The sequence below is a fragment of the Hermetia illucens genome, chromosome 2, assembly GCF_905115235.1.
Source record: "Hermetia illucens chromosome 2, iHerIll2.2.curated.20191125, whole genome shotgun sequence".
NCBI lineage: Eukaryota > Metazoa > Arthropoda > Insecta > Diptera > Stratiomyidae > Hermetia > Hermetia illucens.
In genome coordinates this window covers 55,647,254-55,667,512 of record NC_051850.1, presented here as the reverse complement: position 1 = coordinate 55,667,512, position 20,259 = coordinate 55,647,254, and the positions used below count along the sequence as shown (strand labels likewise).

The window sequence follows — 20,259 nt, the reverse complement described above, 5'->3', positions numbered from 1 at the left end:
AAACCTCAGATGGAAACTGTAATTTCTGTAGTAGTTTAATGTAACTGGAATCCATCATTACACCACAGAATACGAGAAACAGGGTTAAAGATGTACTATTAGAGATAAAGATCTTTTTGAGATTCTAGTTTGGCAGCTTCATTAGATTCCAGTCACATTGTTGGTTCGTTGTATTTTTTAATGCAATTAAGCATTTTATGACAAACGCAACAAGCATTTAGAATCTGGTTCGGAATTGCTTTTCTTCGCTCTTCCTCACTATTCACTTCATCAACAAAGATTAGAGATGCGGATTTTCAATGACGCACACGTAAACGTTTTATGATTCTATTTCTATATATGTTACCCTACACTACTCGTATGTTCCTCTGAGAGTTAAATTTTATGACCTTGATAATTATAAATGGCAAATTAAGTAACAATAGCAGATATTCGCATCTCTTGCATCCTCCTTTCTAGACTATAATGTAGGGCAATCATGTATGCTCGTCTTTGTTTGTTTATTATCTCATTATTATGAAGGAAGTTCTAATTTCCTCATATATCTCTTATTCTACATATTAAAAATCTTTAAGCTACTTACATTTTCTCAATCGGGCCTAATAGGGACACACGACGCCTACTAAATAAAGGACATCAAGCATTGGCCATCAGCTGACAAATCGTAAACATTTTAGCTGCAGTCGCGCTTGAGGTATTCTGAATCTGCTCAAAGAAGCTGATCTCCGTATCTATCGAGCTGCTGAGAAATCTCACTGTCGGCTTCCACAAGACCATGGTTTCGCTAAACAGAATAAAAAGAACTATGGGAAACCTCTCGTTGCCCAGGACTACAACTTTGGTGTTCTCCATAGCTAGGGAGAATCCAGGTTCAGTCATCTATTTGCGATTCGCCGCATCATCACTCTCTATATGCGATGAGTTTATTCGACCTTGTTTGTGACGACCAGTGCTGGAACATCATCCGCGTTTCCGACCAGATGCTATTCATTAGGCTAGACTATCGCATAGAGTGTTCCAGAAGTACGAACCGAGACTAGACCTGCTGATTGCTTTGTTTCTTCGACCTCGTAGTCCCTTAATATCCGCAGCTTGCCGGTACAATGACTTGTACATGTCGCACCGTCTGCCAGAATTAGAGGCATTTCTTATATCTGGCGTCAGGGAGCACCACTCGTCAAGAGTGGCGACTATATGTCTCAGGCAGTCCCATCGCTCGGACCATTTCCTCAGTCGTATCAATTGTGGGTTGTCCCGTTGTAAAACCGTATTGCTTCGGTAAGAAGTCTTCTGCAGCAGGTATTGTGTCAGCTATTCTTGGCTTGGTGAGTTTTTCTAGCAAATTCCCTCCTGTCTCCAAAATTCTGAAAGGACAGTACTCTGAAGGTACCTTGGGGTGGCTTTTGCCTTTGTTTATCAGCAGGAGTCTCGGAAACTCCCAGCCGGAGGGAAAAATATGCACTGCCAAACATGCGCTGAACGTGATAAATAGCAGGACCGGCCTATAATTGAAAACATGTTTATGTGTATAATTTTGTGTTAATATCACTGACTAGCTCCCCCTAACAGTGCGTTTCTTTGCCTATTGATATCATGACGGAGTTCTTTCGCTATCTGGTGTTCCGCGGATAAAAGAGTTAGCTTATCTTGGCATTTTGTGCGCTGTGCAATCCGCTAATGTCTGAGGCAGTTACTTCGTATATTGTCCTTTTCAGCTTTTGAACAACGCACCGCGACGGAGTCTTCTTTAGGGCGCCGATACATCACAACCGCGATGATAAGGTTTGGTGTTGTGTTTATTAACAATTTAGTCGTAGTTCTTCTATCCGCTTCCGGGTTGTGTGGCTCGTTTACTTCTTTTCAGAGTGCTTTGTCAACGTCGATTTTCCTGATATTCAGTCTGGAAGATATATTTCGGACATTGGGAGAAGCCGTTTGTCATTTCGAAGGAAATATACTGGTGTTTACTGGCCGTGGAATACCCTCCATATTTCCATGGCTAGATTGATGACTTGATAATATGCCAGTATGAAAATGATGGGCATTTTCTATTTACAAAATTCAAGAAGCGAAAGAATCCAAACCATTTCTTGGCAATAATTTTCCAATGAATCTCTTTACACCGCTGCAAGGCATTGCTACTTTCCTGATAGCAAAATTTTCTCAAAATATTCTCAGAAATTCAATTTCATTTTCATTTTGAAGTAAATTTTGATACAACGCCCCTCATCACCATCATCAACGGCGCAATAACCGGTATCCAGTCTAGGCCTGCCTTAATAAGGCATTCCAGACATCCCGGTTTTGCGCGGAGGTCCACCAACTCGATATCTCTAAAAGCTGTCTGGCGTCCTGACCTACGCCGTCGCTCCATCTTAGGCAGGGTCTGCCTCGTCTTGTTTTTCTACCATAGATATTGCCCTTTTAGACTTTCCGGGCTGGATAATCCTCATCTATACGGATTAAGTGACCCGCCCACCGTAACCTATCGAGCCAGATTTTATCCACAACCTGACTGTCATGGTATCGCTCATATGATTTCGCCGTTATGTAGGCCAAAACTTCTTCGGAGGATTCTTCTCTCGAACGCGACCAAGAGTTCGCAATTCTTCTAGCTAAGAACCCAAGTCTCCGAGGAATACATGAGGACTAGCAATATCATTGTGTTGTACAGTAAGAGCTTTGAACCCTATGGTGAGACGTTTCGAGCGGAACAGTTTTTGTAAGCTGAAATAGGCTCTGTTGGCTCACAACAACCGTGCGTGTTTGAGCAGTGCGGTTCGATGTTGTTGATTGGTTGATTTTCGGTGCTGACGTTGCCACCATATACTTTGTCTTGCCTTCATTGATGTGCAGCCCAAGATCTCGTGCCGCCTGCTCGATCTGGATGAAGGCAGTTTGTACGTCTCGGGCCGTTCTTCCCATGATCTCGGTACCGTCAGCGTAGGCCAGTATTTGGGTGGATTTAAAGAGGATCGTACCTCTTGCATTTACCTCAGGATCACGGATCACTTTCTCGAGGGCCAGGTTAAAGAGGACGCATGATAGGGCATCCTGATGCTTTTATCTGGCCTCGCACATTGGTTAGGGTCAGCCTAGTCAGTCTTATTGATTTCGTCAGGATATCAAATTCTCTCAAGACCGTGTACAGTTTTACCCTGGCTATGCTATCATAGGCGGCTTTAAAGGCGATGAAGAGATGGTGCAACTGATGTCCATATTCCAACAGTTTTTCCATCGCTTGCCGCAGAGAGAAAATCTGATCTGTCGCTGATTTGCCTGGAGTGAAGCCTCCTTGGTATGGGTCAATGATGTTCTGGGCGTATGGCGCTATCCGGCCTAGCAAGATGGCGGAGAATATCTTATATATACAACGCCCCTATCCCAATAAAAGTGATCATCAATGATCAGCTAATTTGCTACCTGTCAAATACAAAAGAGGGTTGCCAGAGGTACTTATTATAAAATTATAATTCGAAGTCAAATAAAGAAGAGTCCCGCGGTACAGAACGAAATCACATTCGAAGAAACGAAATTATAGAAACGGAACTTAAAGTCGTTTACCAAGCAGTTTCAAACCATTAAAAACAAATTGCTAATTACATAGTTATGGAAAGAATCTTTATGTTTACGTGCCTCACAACCTAAGTAAATAAAGTTTACGAGGCCGGATTTCTATATACAAATTGTGAAAATGAAATAAAATCGAGTTACTTTTGTAGCGATTAAAAATGGGTCACATGCGACAATGCGACGGCCTTGGTTGAAGAAAGATGAAAATGTTTCATATACGCTAGCAAGCTGAGGATTGATGGCAAGGAATGTTGTGTGTTTGGTGAGATTGGAAGGGGCTCATTAATCATAAACTACAAATTTCCCCGCGGTTAAGTGATTGATTGGAATGTATACCATCAGCAACTAATGCGATTGAAGGAAGAAAAGTGGTCAGAATTGATCGACAGGGAAAGTGTTGTGTTATATCGTGCCAAGGCAAACCAACACATCTTAGATGACTTGCCAAAAGTTGGAAGACCCTGGCTGGAAAGTTTTGATGTGTGGGTCGTAGAATGATAGCTTCGCAACGTGAGATTATCGTTAACTCCGATCTTAGTGACACTCTCCAATCGTAGAGTCCACATCACCTTTATATTCTAGATACTATCATAGATTGTGAGCTTTGGCTTATCTATAAACTTCTCTTTACCAATTTTGGACATGAGTCCTTTTTAGACTTTACCAGAGCTTCTCGTGGATATAATATTTTAATAATTATAAACACTGATATCAGTAATAAAATCTTAGTATTTTTATATTTTGTATATTTATATTTATTTAATTAAATCAATGTTAGTAATTTTAATTTATTCCTTATACTTGATCGAACTGGAACAAATTCTCAGCTATCTTGACTACAAAAGTGTTCCAAACATTATCATATTCCTCAATTAAGTTATTAAAAAGTGGAATAAATCTCACTGATATGAGCTGATAGAAACTAACCAGGTTTCTAGGGTTTCTCGAATACCTTTATTAGGCAGTGAAATGGAATGGACGATAACAGGTATATCTACTCTTGATTTTCTATGTTTGAATACGGCTTTTTGAGAAAATGCTATGTATTAATTCTGAAAGCTGTGAAGGGATAACTACATTACTGAATTAAGTGTTTGCTAACGCCAACCCTTATCTAATTTCAACAATATCTGGGTCCATAATCTTTTACAACCACTTATCAAGTGATGTGTTTCACAATTCAATTCTCTATTCTTGAATGGCAGGTATATTGTTGAGCAGAAGAATAGATTGGAGTGTGCTTATTCCATATTTAAGATATTTTACAAAAAAAAGTGATCAAGACGGGATTTATGGTACACACGCCTTGTAGGAATCATTAAATGCTGAGGAAAGTCTGATTATTTCACTATTTATAACGATTTGGGCAGTGAATCTGATTTCAGAGAAGGTTTTAACGGCCGCCTAAACCGGTGAGAATGTCCGAAAAGTCATTACAAGTTCACTTTTTTCAACCAAGAGGGTAGAGTTTGTGGCTACTTAAATATTTTCCGGTTTAAATAAATGGCGCCCAACGTGGGTGCTCCCCCGAAACAACAAAAGGTTATTTGGTCTTCTGTGTGTATTTGTTAATGCACGATGTCATTGTCATCAACGGTGTAACAGCCGGGGTCCGGTCTAGCTTGCCTTAGTAAGGAATTCGAGGTATACCGATTTTACAGCAAGATCCACCAATTTGATATCACTAACAGCTGTCTGGTATCCTAGCCTACGCCATCGCTCCCTCTGAGACAGGGTCTGTCAGGTATTCTCTTCGAGTTCGATGGCATCGCCAGTAAAAACAACGAGTCCCAGATATCCCAGATGCCCATCAATAAAAAGTCCCTCTTGCCGCTTCCCTTGTAATTCTCGATGAGAAAGAGACCTGTGAGTTGAGACGTTTGAGGAAAGATGGCGCAGTCCATTTGAGGCTCCATTCCCTTCGGGTACATCTGAATTTGCTTTAGACTTCAGATACCTTGGAGGTGTTACCTCGAAACATCACGTGATATAAATCACTAGTGAACGTGAAATATAACGTTTTTAAAACTAAGATTCTTCTGATAATTGAATGGAAATCGCGTGCGCCAATTTTTTTCGAAAAGAAAGCGAAAAATAAACTTACAAAGTACAAATTATCGAATTTCAAAAGTTGAGATTTAATGATTTCTACTACCAAAAGAACGTACATGCAAGGATATAGGAGTATTCGGGAATTTTTATCAAACTTAGATACTGCATTTGAAGATACTAGATATTTATTAGGCTAAGCTGAAGTCTTTTTCGACGACGAACAGCTTCCCCTCATTTTCTATCGAACCAATGGCGCTGAAGAGTTGATGGCACAATTTTGGTTACTTCTTGAACAACTTTCTTTCATGGTACTCAGATAAAATGAAAACCATTAAGGTGTGATCTGGTCATTTTGATGACCAAATGATGTCTCCGGTTTGACTTATTGATTTAATCGAGAAAATATAATGTAGAAGATGCACCAACTTTTTATCACTTTCCGTATAATTCGTTGCTGGTATCCATTCATCATAGCTCGTTTTCTCTAAATCTACTGTGTAATGTTAACCGATTGCATGTCCTCGTTATGCTGAAGAATCAAGCTTAAAAGTGCGAGGTTTATGCTTAGCCAGACGGGATCTTCTTCTTCTTCTGATTTCATCTAAAATTCTGAAATCATATCAAATTCTGCAAACAAAGTACTTCGTTCTTTCTGCTTCCTTTCCTTCTGTCCAGTCCTGTTTGTTGACCGTAGACCAATCTTACCCTCGATTTCGTTTCAAATATAGAGGATTACATTTGCCTTGCTTAGTTTGGGCCCCTTTTTCGAGCAGTGATGGTCACATGTTAGGAAAAACATGAGCCAACATTGGTCACCAAGGCCTCAATTACTGGTGGTTTATAAACCAGGGACTACACGGGACACTACAGAAAATAAACGAGAGGTATCAAATCGCACAACCTTGGAAGCCAAATGTTTATTTCCTGAGATAACTATCGCCAAATTTTGATTGCAATAAGTGGATGATTGCGGTCGCCGTATGTCACGCAGCACCATCCTGTTGATAAATGTCATCCATATTTTCAAACAAACGGCCATTTATCATGGTGCCATAACGATCTCCATTAAATGTAACATGATCTCCTGCTTCATTTTTGGAGAAATGAGATCAAGTGATGCCGCTAGTAGCCCCAAACCGTACCAAACCGCGCATTTTTCTAATGAAGTCTCTCAGGTCTGCTATCGATTGGTTTCATTCCATATGAAGTAACTTTGTTTAATCACAAACCCGTGAAGCCAAAAATGAGCATCATGAGTGGGCATAATTTTACAATAAAACATCGGATCAGTTTCCAACTGCTCTGAAACCCATTCGGCGAAAGAGCGTCACCAGCTGGATCTAAATGGGTGTAGGCCAAGATCTTTCTGCAAAATTTTCCCCAATTCCTGCAACCGACGACGAATCGATAAATTTGGATCTTCTTCGCACTTTTCTCTACATTGGCGATATCCTCTTGAATGCATCATCTAGAGAGTATGTAATGTATCCAAATAGGAAGTTTGGCTAAATGGGGAAATAGGTCAACCCCTCGCAATACCATTCACTGCTTATCAAGCTCTCTTAAAAGAAACGAAATAGGATTAACGACTAATCCCACTAACTTCGCTTTACCCGAGGAGATTAATGTCCGTATACTAAGCTTGGTTTGTTTTGCAGAGAATCTTGCAAAGACTTACCAACAAGTTTTCTGGTTCCAATCTGATGTCCTTGAACTTATCTAAAAATACCCTGGAATTTATTGAATTCGCTTTTAATTCAAATCGTAATTCTGCCATAGGGCACATTTTTTTTGAACAAACCAAAACTGAGACCCTAAAAAATGGGACCTAGGTAAGTTGATTAATACTTACAAATCAGCGATCATAACCTAATTTGATGAGCAATCTCAGGTTTCACATAAAAGGCCGACACTAACATGTAGTTCATGGAAGTGGTGAAGTTTAGTCGACAGAAGCCTTGGAAACAGTAATTCGATATTAAGGCAATTGTCTACTTTCTTGTCATTCTGTTAAAATAATGCAGAATATTTAAGACATTTCAGAGGCTGAAAGCTAGCGATAACAGGTATGAGACGTTTTGTGGTCTTCTTATGTAAACTTTGCAGATACTTCTTTTGTGGGTGCACCAACCAATGCCAGTATCACATTCAATCTTTGGGTATATTGATCATCTATTCGAACTTCATTCTTCCATTGCGTATTATTTTTCCGCTACCAATTTTTAACTAATGCGCAGTTTTTAGCCTCCTGTGACTTTGCTGAGGAAAGTGTGTTTTGCACCAAAAATTCCATTGATTACCATCTTATTAGACAGAGACGAACGATTGGATTTCAAGAATATAAAAGTAGACTTTATGAGGCTTCTTAGTAGAATTTCACAACAAAGTAGAATGGAACCTATAAATCCATTTGAAGAGTTTTGGGTATATAATTGAGGCCTAGATTTCATCGGAGGTGTATATTGAAGACTTAATTTTATGTGAAAGCTCCACGATAATTTTTTCCAAAGGTTTCGGTTGAATTGTGTAACTATTCACACGCAACGAAGTTTCGAATATGGGGCTCAATTAATTTGGCCACCGTACCGTCAAAACAAACCAAAAACACAGATGGAAATATACCTGCAGAGTTTTACTGAAAAAAAAATGATTGATGCGTTATATGTCTCCATAAATATATGTCAACGTCCTTTTTCTTAAACTTTTAAAAGTGAAACAATCGTCGGCGATTAATTCTTTCATTCACGTCAGATTAAAGATTCGTTGATCTCCAAGTAATTTCAGTCGTAGTGTCTGGATTATTGTTCTCTAGCATAGACAATAACTTTTCAGAAGACATGCTGGCCTACACTTTCTCATAGGAAGATTCAAGACCCAGATAATTTTGTCTACGTCCCTTTAAGCTCGTTGCACTTTGCGTACCTTATCAGTGGAAATTATCGCTGCATTAGCGTGGAAAGCGCTCAAGTAATTAGCGCCTCACTAGACCATCTGCATCTACAACCATTTTATGTGTGAACTACGTATTTAGCGTAAAGATATCCACAAAGCATAAACGTGAAGATAGGATGGATGGCAGTAGATACTTTGATGCAAGAGGAAGTATTTGAACAAATGGTCGTACATATGAACGGTACTGGTACACTTTAAATTTCCATACGGAGACAAATCGACGTCGTCTTGGAAACCGCTCCCAAAGTGCTGATAAAATTTTTCATCTCCAGTTTTCATCCCACTTCAGATGTTATCTCCATTCATTGTACTCCAGAAATTTGGTTCTGTTTCAATGGATGTCACATGGATGCAATTTGTTTAATTTTAACATTTTTGTCGCTTTAAATGGCTCGTTTCTGCCCCCGAAGCGGAACGGACCGTACAGAATATCTATTATAGAAAAAATTAAAAGCCATTAACCTTCAACCTAAATAATTGGGCGCATCATTGTTGTTTGCTGGATGTGATTTACTAGTTGGCTCTAATTGAGACTTAATTAGTGGCCAACTCTCCGATTCGAACCACTGCCCGACATTGTCAGCTTATCGAGATGTGAAGTGATCTAATTATGAGATCACAACGGCTCATTTGCATACAAACGTGAACTTGTAAGTAGGTTGGCAAATAGACGGGGTAAGTGGAGCTAGGAGACCGTTTTCGCTGATTATACAACGGAGCAGATTGCAGCAAAATTGAAAGCGACATTTATATCGCAAATACAAGATTTCGCGGTTTTTTGCTATTAGGTAACATGATAATCGTGAAAAAATTGCAAAATATTATGGTCGCGGAAAGATAAGCTTAGAAATCTGATTAGCCTCGAAATTTGATATTTGTGAGGAGAAATAAAGTTTAGATACGTTGATGCCTCCAGACTCACAGCGTTGGTGGTGATTTGTTCTCAACCGCATATCAAATCGATTTATTGTACATATTTGTTCGATCTGATGGATTTTCAATGAAATTTAAGGTGTGCCCTTTGGTCGTATGACGTCTGGAGTTGGCAGGGCGAGGGCGAGGGCGCTCGACCCGTGTTCGTACTTCGGGAGGGTTGTAATTTTCGAAAAATTGCTTGAGGCACGATTTATATTGTAGTGGAAGTAAAAAGCTTAATTTAAGCCAAGATAGTTTGACACCGTCTTCTTCTGAGGTCCACTATACCACAGAAATGGTTTTAGATGCTGTATAAACCGTACAAGAAAAGAATAGGATGGGAATTTCCGAGTGTTTTGAATCATAAATGTATGTTTGCTTATATGTTTTTGGGTTTGCATATTACATATCTATTGTGGATTTCTTTTGAGAAAAAAAGAGAGATTGTTTTTTAGGCATTTAGGTCTTTGGTACGTCTATAGCCTTATCTTGTTTTGCCCTGGATTTGGATCCTGGATGCAGGGTCGAGACTTTCAAACATGCCAATCACTTCGACCGGGGAAATAAAGTACCTGAAACTGAAACAAAAAGTCAATTTTAGAAAGTAAGCCCTTACTAAGGATTCTTATGACCATGAGACAGCATTGAAGTTTATTGAAAACTGACGATGTAGACAGAAACTCAATCAATATTGGCATCATCAAGTACCTCCGGGGCAGAGGAGAAAGAGGCTTCCTATGAGAGTTGATGTGTGTCTTCTGGATGCGAGAAGTAAGAATGGGGCTAACAATGACCTCGAACAAGACCGTCAGTTGATGGTCGCCTGCCTATGCTTACGTATCGCGTCGGCATTATCTCCAAAAGAAAATCGATTATTGCGGTAGTCAGAGAAGCAGAAGCTTCCACAAATAATTATAATTCGCTAACCTTTATCACATCACGAGATAACTTGCAAGTGGTTGCAAGTCACTCGATGGTTCTGTGACATTAACAGTGGATTTCCCATTTACATGTACCAACAGCTTAATAGGTGATCGGAACTTTTTACTACACGTTGACAGTCGATCGAATGGGACAAGAAGATCTCCCCTCGGAACTGTTCATCGCTAGTCCGACAGTCTCTACAGAGCCGCTTTTTACCCGAAGGGGAATCTTAGATATTTTTTAGTAAGAGAAGAGAAAGGGATGATTGTCAAGGGGACTCATCTCGAGTGCGACAATTGGAGGCTCTGCGTGGGATAGGCATTTCGAAGAAGCACCTGTCTTTGCAGTTCATTGTACTTTGGCTGGAGAAAAGTTCGAATCATAACCTAGTGGATGAGCGGGCCAATTCCCGCCCGATGCGTTGATTAGAGGGCGATGAATGCATCACATGACGGCAAGGAGGTTGGGTTTTTCAGCAAGACCTAAAGATATTTGAAGCCTATTCCATGGAACTGGGAACGATGGCGCATAGGCATTGGTAGACGCTGTATACTAGGTTTAGGATATATTGGAATTAAATTCATGGTGGGTGTACACTCGAGCCTGGTTTGGGTGAGTGAAGCGCTTTCGTAGACTTTGACCACGACGTTTTGGTTTGCTTTTTGACTTCCATCCCAACTGAACTTATCTGTTGCGTAAACCACTTAGTGCATCCACATGCATGTGTACATAGTCGCATTCATCCAGATTAAATTTTGTAGGTATTTGTTCTTTAGAAACCTATATCAAATTCAGATCGCCTTATTAAAAGTTTCAAACTGCTCTCTGGAAGCCAAATTTGATCTTAGGATTTTGTCGCTTCTCCCTGGCGGTGTGCTATCTTTAGCGTTCAAAAATTTTATTTTTCATTGTCTTTTATCTGAATTCAACCCAGTCGATATACAAAAAAATGTACTCTAATTTCTTTTATATATCCTCCCACTATTCCTAACTGGCTTCAGTGGTTCATGGTTTATCGCGTGCAATGGATTATTGAACTGTCAATTAGTTTATTCAATACTGTATTTGCTAAATCGACATTTAACTGACCTTAGTTCCTTGACTTTGTATTTGATTTTATTTGTATGTCATTTGTATGTCATTTTATTTTTTCTTTTTTTTATTTTATTTCATTTACAAAGAACTAGAATCATTTTGATTAAAGTTGTTAGGCTGTGAGGGATTCCATGTTGAACGCAATCGCATGCTTACAAATTTCCTGCACGGAATTTGGGATTTCTTTCGCAGCAGCTGAAAGACCCAAGTATGGTATTTTTTAACGTTTACTACGACCATCTCAACTGGCTCCTTTGGCATCATTCCTGATCAATCAATTTGGTCCGACCCCAATGGATATTCAGGTGGACAAAATTGACAACAACCCAAGTTCACGCAACGCTGCACAGCGTTAACCTTTTGACGATATGATGAAACACCAGCTCGTGTCGCTCTAACAGCGCAAACCCATCACTCTTCAATCCAGATATTATCTCTGTTGGCACCAATGACAATGGTTTAAAGGTGATCTACCCAAGAAAATATCCCTTGTCTCCTAACTAGATTACGGGCGAGTTTTAGAATACAATTTGAGTTGTGTCGACCCACTTGTACCCTTTCAATGGGGCAAGTTAAGGAAGGATAGTAGCCCCGACCGAGAGACGCAATCTCCTAACCTTTTTTCAATTGTCGTTGCTCCTGGCAAAAATAATAAGCGAAGACGGCTGCACGGTTTCGTACCAAAGAGGGATTAAGTTACTCTCCCCCGATTCGTCATAAGGTGGAATAGGACCCCTTATCCATAAACAAAGTATTTCAGCTGTGACCTAAAGTATAGGCGGATGTACGCTCAATATAATGGGCAGTCATGTCTTGTTTTGCGAATTATATAAATAAGCATTTAACATTTGCGATCCCTCTATCTTGCAATATTTTTAACTCACTCATAGGCTTTTAGTGGCAATTAACAAGGATCTCATTCTACCTTAATATGCAAGCAAGAACAAGGACATAGTACGTTAGAAGTCCCTCGCTTGAGTGTTTCTCTGCCGGAATTATTCGCAACCAAATTTTCCATGTGCTAGTCATCATGTCTCCACCTTGATAAATATCAGGGGGTTAATATAGACTCGGACTAACATCTGGTTAATATGCTGCTCTGAGCAGGAGGAACACCTGTATTTCTCCTTACAACCAGGTGAGAATGAACACTGAAATAACCTATAACTAAGCTTTCGTAACATCTAACATCAGGGCCGATGTCGCAGTAACCGCAGATATGAGATATACTGAAGAGGAAAAAATGACAGCAGACCTTCAAAACAATCTAAAGAACGTTATCAGTGGTATAGGCACAAACATATTTGGCCTCAGTCGTAAGAAAATTAGCATGACTGGCTCAAAAAACGGTTATAAGCTACGATATATCTACATATCTGACAACGCAGGAAACTTAAAGGACGCAAGCAAGCGCAAAGGCTACAAGACCTCCGACTGGCAGAGAAGCAAATTCAGAAGAGGAAAGCGTGGGAAAATAAGAAGAAGTGCAGGAAGAAACTCCACCAGAAGCGGAAGTCATACCAAAAGTCAGCAGGATAAAGCGATCCTGCAAAGATTCTCATCTTGCAAAAGAAAAGGGAAATTTTAGAGCAAAACTGATTAAATATGGAGGCGATCAACTACATCAATCAATTGACCAACTTCAAGGTTTATGACAGCGAGATCATCATCGCAGGAATTATGGAGGTATCAAGTTGAGTATCATCGATTGGATATTCTTCGTTATCTTGCTATCCTAAAAAGTCCCATGCAGCCAGAATAGCGTAGGCTTCGCAGCAGTCGATCCGAAAGCTGTTGGAGTGTGGCAATCAGGTGCACAATCCTTTCGTAAAATTTCAGACCCCCTATGATAGCATAGTCGGGAAAAATTCGGTAGCTCGGCAAAACTAGGAAGATTAATTAGGCTGACCGTAATCAATGTGCAATGCCAAATGACAGCAACGTGTAGGATAGATAATGATATACGACAAGGGGATACCATATTAAAAATTCTTTTCAACTTGGCCTCAGCTAAAATGACCAGCCGCAACCGTATTGAAATCGTTATCGATAATAACGAGATCGGCACGCAGTTGTTGGTCTCCAGAAGGAGCTTATTTCAGCTTACAAAAACCGTTTCACCCGAAATGTCAAAACTCCTACTGTGCAAGATAACCTTCCCAATTCTTATATATTCCTCAAAATTTTAGATCCTCTATAAGAAAAATTTTAGAGGTGGAGTGGACTTTGGTATTACACTCACGTTTTTAGGAACCATAGTCAGTCCTTCCCCTTTTCAACAAATTCGCCGGTTCTGTTGTCATATTTCCAAAATGGCCCTGTGATTTATTTTGTTTTCATTGGTGTATAACTTCATACCTCTTCGTCGTTCCATCTTGGTATAGATTATTCTGTGTGGTCCATATTTAAAACATGATGCCAAGCACTAAAGATCACCTTTCCCGTCTTCGTAGCATGAATTTTCATAATAGTTTCGGAGAAGTTACTCCTTAAACCCCATTTGGAAAGGGGAACACTACGTTTTTCTACACAAAGTTTAATTTCCTCAGCCTATTTTTATAATGGTGAAAACGTTGTCTATGTATAAGATCCCCCACTTTTTTAACCCCTCGCATATGAAAGGTGAGAGGGAATTTTCCATTGTCGCTTCTGAACTACTCTTATATTACTTCGACAGTACTTCCATCTAAAGGTGAAGCAGCTCCCATTCATCCGAATATTTGCTAATGTGATGTATTACCTCTCCTCCCCTCTTTATTGTCAAGAATATTTATTGAACTTAATAAAATTTACTTCTAAATATCACGAGGAATTTTTCACTGGGTGCCTAGGGAGTAGTGCCTTGACATCAAAAGAAACCATGAATTCACTGTCTGAAATAGTGTTTTAAAAATCTTTTTCACTACTTCCTCCCTGCTTATCAAAAAAAGATTACTTCGTGATATAATAAGGGCCACCTCCCGCACTCCGAGGATGTATATTTTGGGACACTATAGCTTTTTAAGGGGTTGGCAGCGCGAATTTTCTACGAAATTGTAGAGCAGAGACCCTTCTGCATACTTTTCATACCATTCCCTGCGTAGGTAGGATTGGAAACTCCTAGCTCACATGATGATCTTACCACAGTCGTCCCCACGTGATACGGATCAATTCTCCAAGGGAGGCTAGTATCAGAGGGGGAGCCGTACCTTCCTCCTCTATAAAACACCCAAATTCACCCTCCATCTGTATCTCGTTGATTCATCTTTATATTCAGTTTTAAAAAGTTGGGAAGTTTTTATGCCTTTAGGAACCATATCACGTGAGATCACGCTATTTTGAAACATTGACAAAACAAAAGCATTTATCGATCAGTTGCTATAATCGAACTGATTGAAAGTTAACTGAATTACCAGACGAACTCTTAACCAAATCATCAATTTCCCCAACCACATTTGATCACTAATAGAATTCAATCAATAACAAAAAATCACATTGTTTTATTTGCAACAGTCACACTTTGCACGTGACAGCAGATGCATAACGAGCTCAAATAACACTTTAATTGACCACAGTATTCTGAGTAATCATTCACTTTGCGGATGACGGGGCCTAAGCTACGCATAGCACGTATACGCCTTCGTATATTTCCGACTCCGTATTTATGTAAGAGAATCATGTTTGCATCCCAATGCATGATATGAACACGAAATAAAAATAATCACGTTTGTTGCAAACTGACATCGAAGATGCACGTTTAAATCTGAACAGGAGACCTACTTACTCACGCAAAAACAATAATGCGACCTTAATTGAAATTTTAACAATGTCATACAATTGTTGGTAATTCATTGTTAAGCAAATAACATTTATCTCGTCAACACGAGAGAATTGTCTGTTATGAGTGCACTTTTAGCATGTGTAACAATGACCCACATTACCCGAAAATTTACGCTAGGCAAGATATTCCTCTAATTTTTGCTCTTAGCGATAATGATTATTTCATAGATGCAATTAGGGGTCCGGACCAATAGCTTTCAATGCACTCAACTTGTCAATACGAGCTTTGAACGCCGGTTTTCAAGCCGGTGTATCTAAACGCTGCTGGCTCCAAGTCGGTGTATCATGAGGTAGAGATGTGCCATGACTGACTTTATTGCTGGTCTAATGACCACTATTAAATCAAAAGCCACCGAAATTGAATTAACATTTAAATTGTCGGTCATGGTCAATGTGCGAGGAATCAGTGACAATCGAAGCAGTTCTTTCTAGAAAAACTTTGAACAATGTTCGCTTAGTAACGCTTGAATCAATTATTTGTAGAGCGACCTTACTAAAAGATATCTTTTCCTATCTATTTCCAGATCACCGCAATATACAACAAAGCAACGACATCGAGTCTGTGAAGCTCAGTATAGACGATGATGATTTGCCCAGTTATACACTCGTTTCCGGTCTGCCTAGCTACGACGCAGCCTTGGAGCAACTGCAGAGATCTTCAGCAAGCAATTCCTGCCTCCTAATGTATCCGTCCGTATTTAAGATATTCACGACCAACGAGAAGCAAGACGTCTTCCCAGGATCGGTTGTATCCTCATCGAATGAAGCCAATTCAACAACATCATCCCCGCACCAGTACCACACTGTGGTGGCAGTGGTTCCCAGCTACCAGGAAGCCACCTCCAAATCGAGTGAAGCCAAGTGTGACGAGGCAGCAGCACCCAGTTATCAGGAAGCACTCTTACCTAGTAACCTTAGGAGTACTTCGTGAGATTATCGGAAAGTAGTCATGGACGTACTTCTGATGGCACTATTTAGTCTTAGTTCTGTGTCAATTCCTCGTTGTAAGTTTTCTGTTTTTTCTCAAAAGGAGAAGAAACTGTAAAGTTCGACACCTGTGATCTTTTGTACTAAGTATAGAGTGACCTAGCTGTGATCATTTTATTAACTTCTTTAGTTTAGACGAATATCCTTACTCAAGGTATGCTCATGAGAAATATTGTGAAACTAACTCTAGCTTTAAGCTCGTGCGGACTGATTGTTGTTGACTACGTGTCGTGCGTAAATATTCTCTTAAAATTAAAATTAAAAATATTGTACAGAAATACGGTATTAGTTAAAGCTGTTCCTAATTTATACACTTTAGGTTAATTATTTCGACACTGTTATTCGAAATGCTAAGAAATCAAAGAATCTTTTGAAATAAATGGAAAAAACTAAAACTAATTCGAGGCTTCTTTAGTTTGCAAGGATTATTGGAAAGATAAACGATGCAGAGAAATCTAGGTGAGTATTTAACCGAAAATGACAAGTTCTTAAAACCAAGTACCTCCTGCCTTTCCGAGCAGTGAACATTTTGGCAGATACTAACCTGGAAGTTCACCCTCGGCCAGTGGAAATTTTGCATGATTAGTTGGTTACGTATCTCATATACTTCGCCCAATTTTTTTTTTTGGGAGTAGGGTAGGTGAATGCGATTACGCACAGAGTGTTGGACTCCCGCAACAGCACGCTATCGGACAACCAGCTAAACATCTCCCTGTCATCAGAGAACTAGCCTGGAACCGTTTGACACATTACTTCAGGCTAGCCCTCCCGCTCTCCCGGCTTTGGGAGCCTTCAAGTCAGGGAATTCCTTTCACCAACGGGATGGGAGGGGAGGAAGGGAGTTGTTATTAGTTCAGGGAATCCCTCACCGTCCGATCCCTCCGCCGGTCGAGTTCAATCTTCTTCGCAATAAGAAGAGCCCGAACATAACGCGCAATATGATTCCAGCTGCCAGCGCTCTTCAGCATCTCTCTGACAATGTTGTCTGGAGAGAGCTCCCCTGCGTCTGCATAAAGCTGGTGGCGAAGGCCGTCCCACCTCTCGCAAGAGAAAAAGGTGTGTTCAGCAGAAGACACAATCACGAGATCGCACCTTCCTAATCTTGTGCAGGTAAAACTGAAAACCTCCATTCCCACTTAGAAGTTGGGTAAGGAAGTAATCAATCTCACCGTGCTTTCTGTTCAACCATGGGTCTAATTTGTCGATGAGCCGCGTAGTCCACTTGCCCCTTGGCTCATTTTGCCAAGAAAGTTGCCACTCGGCAAGGGTGCGTTGACGTTCTTCATGGGCAACCACTTCTCTTAAGTTTTCGCCCTTACGGCGATAGATAGCTTTGCGCTCCTTGGCAAGGAGGGCAACGGCGATCACTCCTGCAATTACCATCACAGCCGGTTCGGAGACGGTGCGATAAGCAGGCGCCACTCGCAAAGCTCTCCGCCTCTGGACTTGAGCCAGGCGTTTACGATGCACCTCCTTGTCAAGGGCATCAGACGTCTCCTAGTCGATATAGTGCCCCCGACATTCGCCATTAGCCGACTCAAGGCCGCGACTCCAGCTGCAGCCCTGTCCGCTGCTGCTTTGATTTGCTCGAAGAAGCTCATCTTCGAGTAGAGCATTAAACCAAGGTATTTAATCGCTGGTTTTGACTCTATAGTCAACTCGCCGATCGATATGGGACGCAAGGTCGGGATTCTCCTTCTGGTCAGGATGACTACTTCGGTTTTTTTCAGCGCTAGGTTGAAACCGTGAGCAGTCATCTATCCGCTTTCCCGTCGCATTAATATGCTTTGCGCCTATTCAACAGTGCGTCCGGCAACAAGTGCCGCAACGTCATCTGCATAACCGACCAGGCGCGACTCTTCGGGCATATCGAGTCTCAGTAGACTTTTGAAGGAAGCGTTCCAGAGGCCCGGCCCTAGGATAGATCCCTGTGCTACTCCCGACGTGATTTCCATCCTCCTCTGGCCCTCTAGTGTCTCAGAGAGCCGGGAGCGGTCTTTCAGATAATCCCTCAATATCCACAAGAGATAGCTTGGCACGTGAAAGGAGTTCTCTAGTGTGCCTAGCATATCTGTCCATCTTACGGAATTGAAGGCATTTCTGACATCAAGCGTTATGAGGAGCACTATCCGTCGAGATCGGCGGCTGTGTGCCCCGGCTCGATTAAACGCATTTACGACCTCCATAACAGCATCCACTGTAGATTTCCCTGTTCTAAACCCGAACTGCCTTGCGGATAAGTCCCCAGCAGCACGGATCGCTTCAGCGAGTCTACCCCTGATGAGCTTCTCGAACACTTTTCCGGCCGTGTAAAGCATACACAGCGGTCGGTATGCAGACGGGAGCTCCGGGTTTCCTTTATCCTTACTGATCAACGAGAGTCTGGCCACTTTCCAGCGACAAGGAAAAATGCCCTCCTTCAAGCATGCGTTGAACACTTCAAGCAGCAATTCTGGCCGTTGGCGGAACACCAGTTTGTAAACTTCTGCCGGGATGCCATCAGGATCTGGGGCCTTCCTCTTTTTCATAGTGAGAATCGCTTCTTCGAGCTCTTTCATTGTGAAAAGGGGGCAATCCACGACGCTTTCCGCGCTATTTACATCAATCCATACTGGGGAACAATGCCCGCACAATGTGGTCCATCTGGTCGGTGCTCAGTATGCAGGGCTTCCGCAGAAGCAGGTAGTAGGGCGGGAGCAAATTCCTCACGATCGCCGGAGGCAATTAAACGTCGTAACTGCTTCATCAATTGCAGATTTGGAATAGTATATCTATACATGTGCACTAGGAGAAACTAAGGAATAATAATTCGGAGAGCAAATCGGGTGGTAAACCTATCGTGGTCCCTGAAAGAATCGCGGAAGCCACAGATGCTGAAAGGGTAGGACCAAGCAGAGAAGTGGACCTGCTGCTTACAGAAGAAGAGAAGCTGTATGACTTTAATTTAGGCCTTCTAGAGCTCAAGTCGGATAGGGAAACGCAAGGAAGTGCCATGTCGGAGGAGAATCCGACATTGGAGAAGGGCTCCAAGTACTAACGAAGCCGATGGTAAGTATTAAAATAGCCCAGGTAAGCCTCAACCATGACAAAGCTGCACCTGCAGTAATTGCAATAGCAACTTCCAAGGATAACATTGGACATACACATACTGGCTCAAGAACCCTGGGTGTACTGAAGGCAGATTTGCTGTCTGCAAGGAGGAAGTATGCAGGTAATTTGGGATTCCTGTTGTGATAATCTAAGGGACTGCATCATTCTCAAAAAAAAAAACTTAAGATGCATAGGTCCTTCAGATTGCCTCATTGGAAGCCGGGGGAAGAACTGAAGAGGCAGTTGTGGCATCAGGATACTTTCCAGGAGACGACACCCAGATCCCACCGGAATTAGTTTTTAGGCTGACAAAGCTCTGTGGATTCCAAGGCCCACCATAAGGTCTGGGGAAGCAGCAACATCACTCGAAGAGGTGGAAGGAAGGAGTATCTTCTGGAATTCGTCCTCGGTAATAAGTTAGGAATATATTATGTAGGGAACTCACGAACATTTGTGACCAGTACGAGACAAGAGGTACTAGATATAACTCTAGGAAGCACTCTGATGAGCAGTTTTGTAAAGAATATGAGGGTGTCGGATGAGCCTTCTATGTCAGATCACAGAAGAATCAGATTCGACATTGGGGCAACTCGGAAGTAAATAGAATAATAAGGAATCCTGGGAGCACAGACTCGGACTCCTATACAAGAAATCTGAATGACAACATAACTCATCCACAGGTTAGCGATGACATCAGCAGTGAAATAGAGCAAGAAACACTGGTAGAAGGCCTCAACAGAGTCGGCATTGATGCCTATGAGGTCAACTGCCCGGTAAAGACAGTCAAGTCATCAAGGAACGTACCCTGTTCGAGCAGGAACCTAGCCAGGATGAGAAAGGAAGTGTGAAAAC

The 20,259-nt window shown here is 41.3% G+C and overlaps 1 protein-coding gene across 1 annotated transcript in view; it reads left to right on the top strand.

The window, feature by feature from the left end:
* Nucleotides 1–16,716, top strand: part of LOC119649522 (protein commissureless 2) — a 35,445-nt gene extending 18,729 nt beyond the window's left edge. The window contains exon 2 of the mRNA XM_038051706.1: nucleotides 15,855–16,716. Within this exon, the coding sequence (XP_037907634.1) occupies nucleotides 15,855–16,261 (407 nt within the window). The 3' untranslated portion in view covers nucleotides 16,262–16,716. The remainder of the gene's footprint in view (nucleotides 1–15,854) is intronic.
* The last annotated feature ends 3,543 nt before the right edge of the window (nucleotides 16,717–20,259 follow it).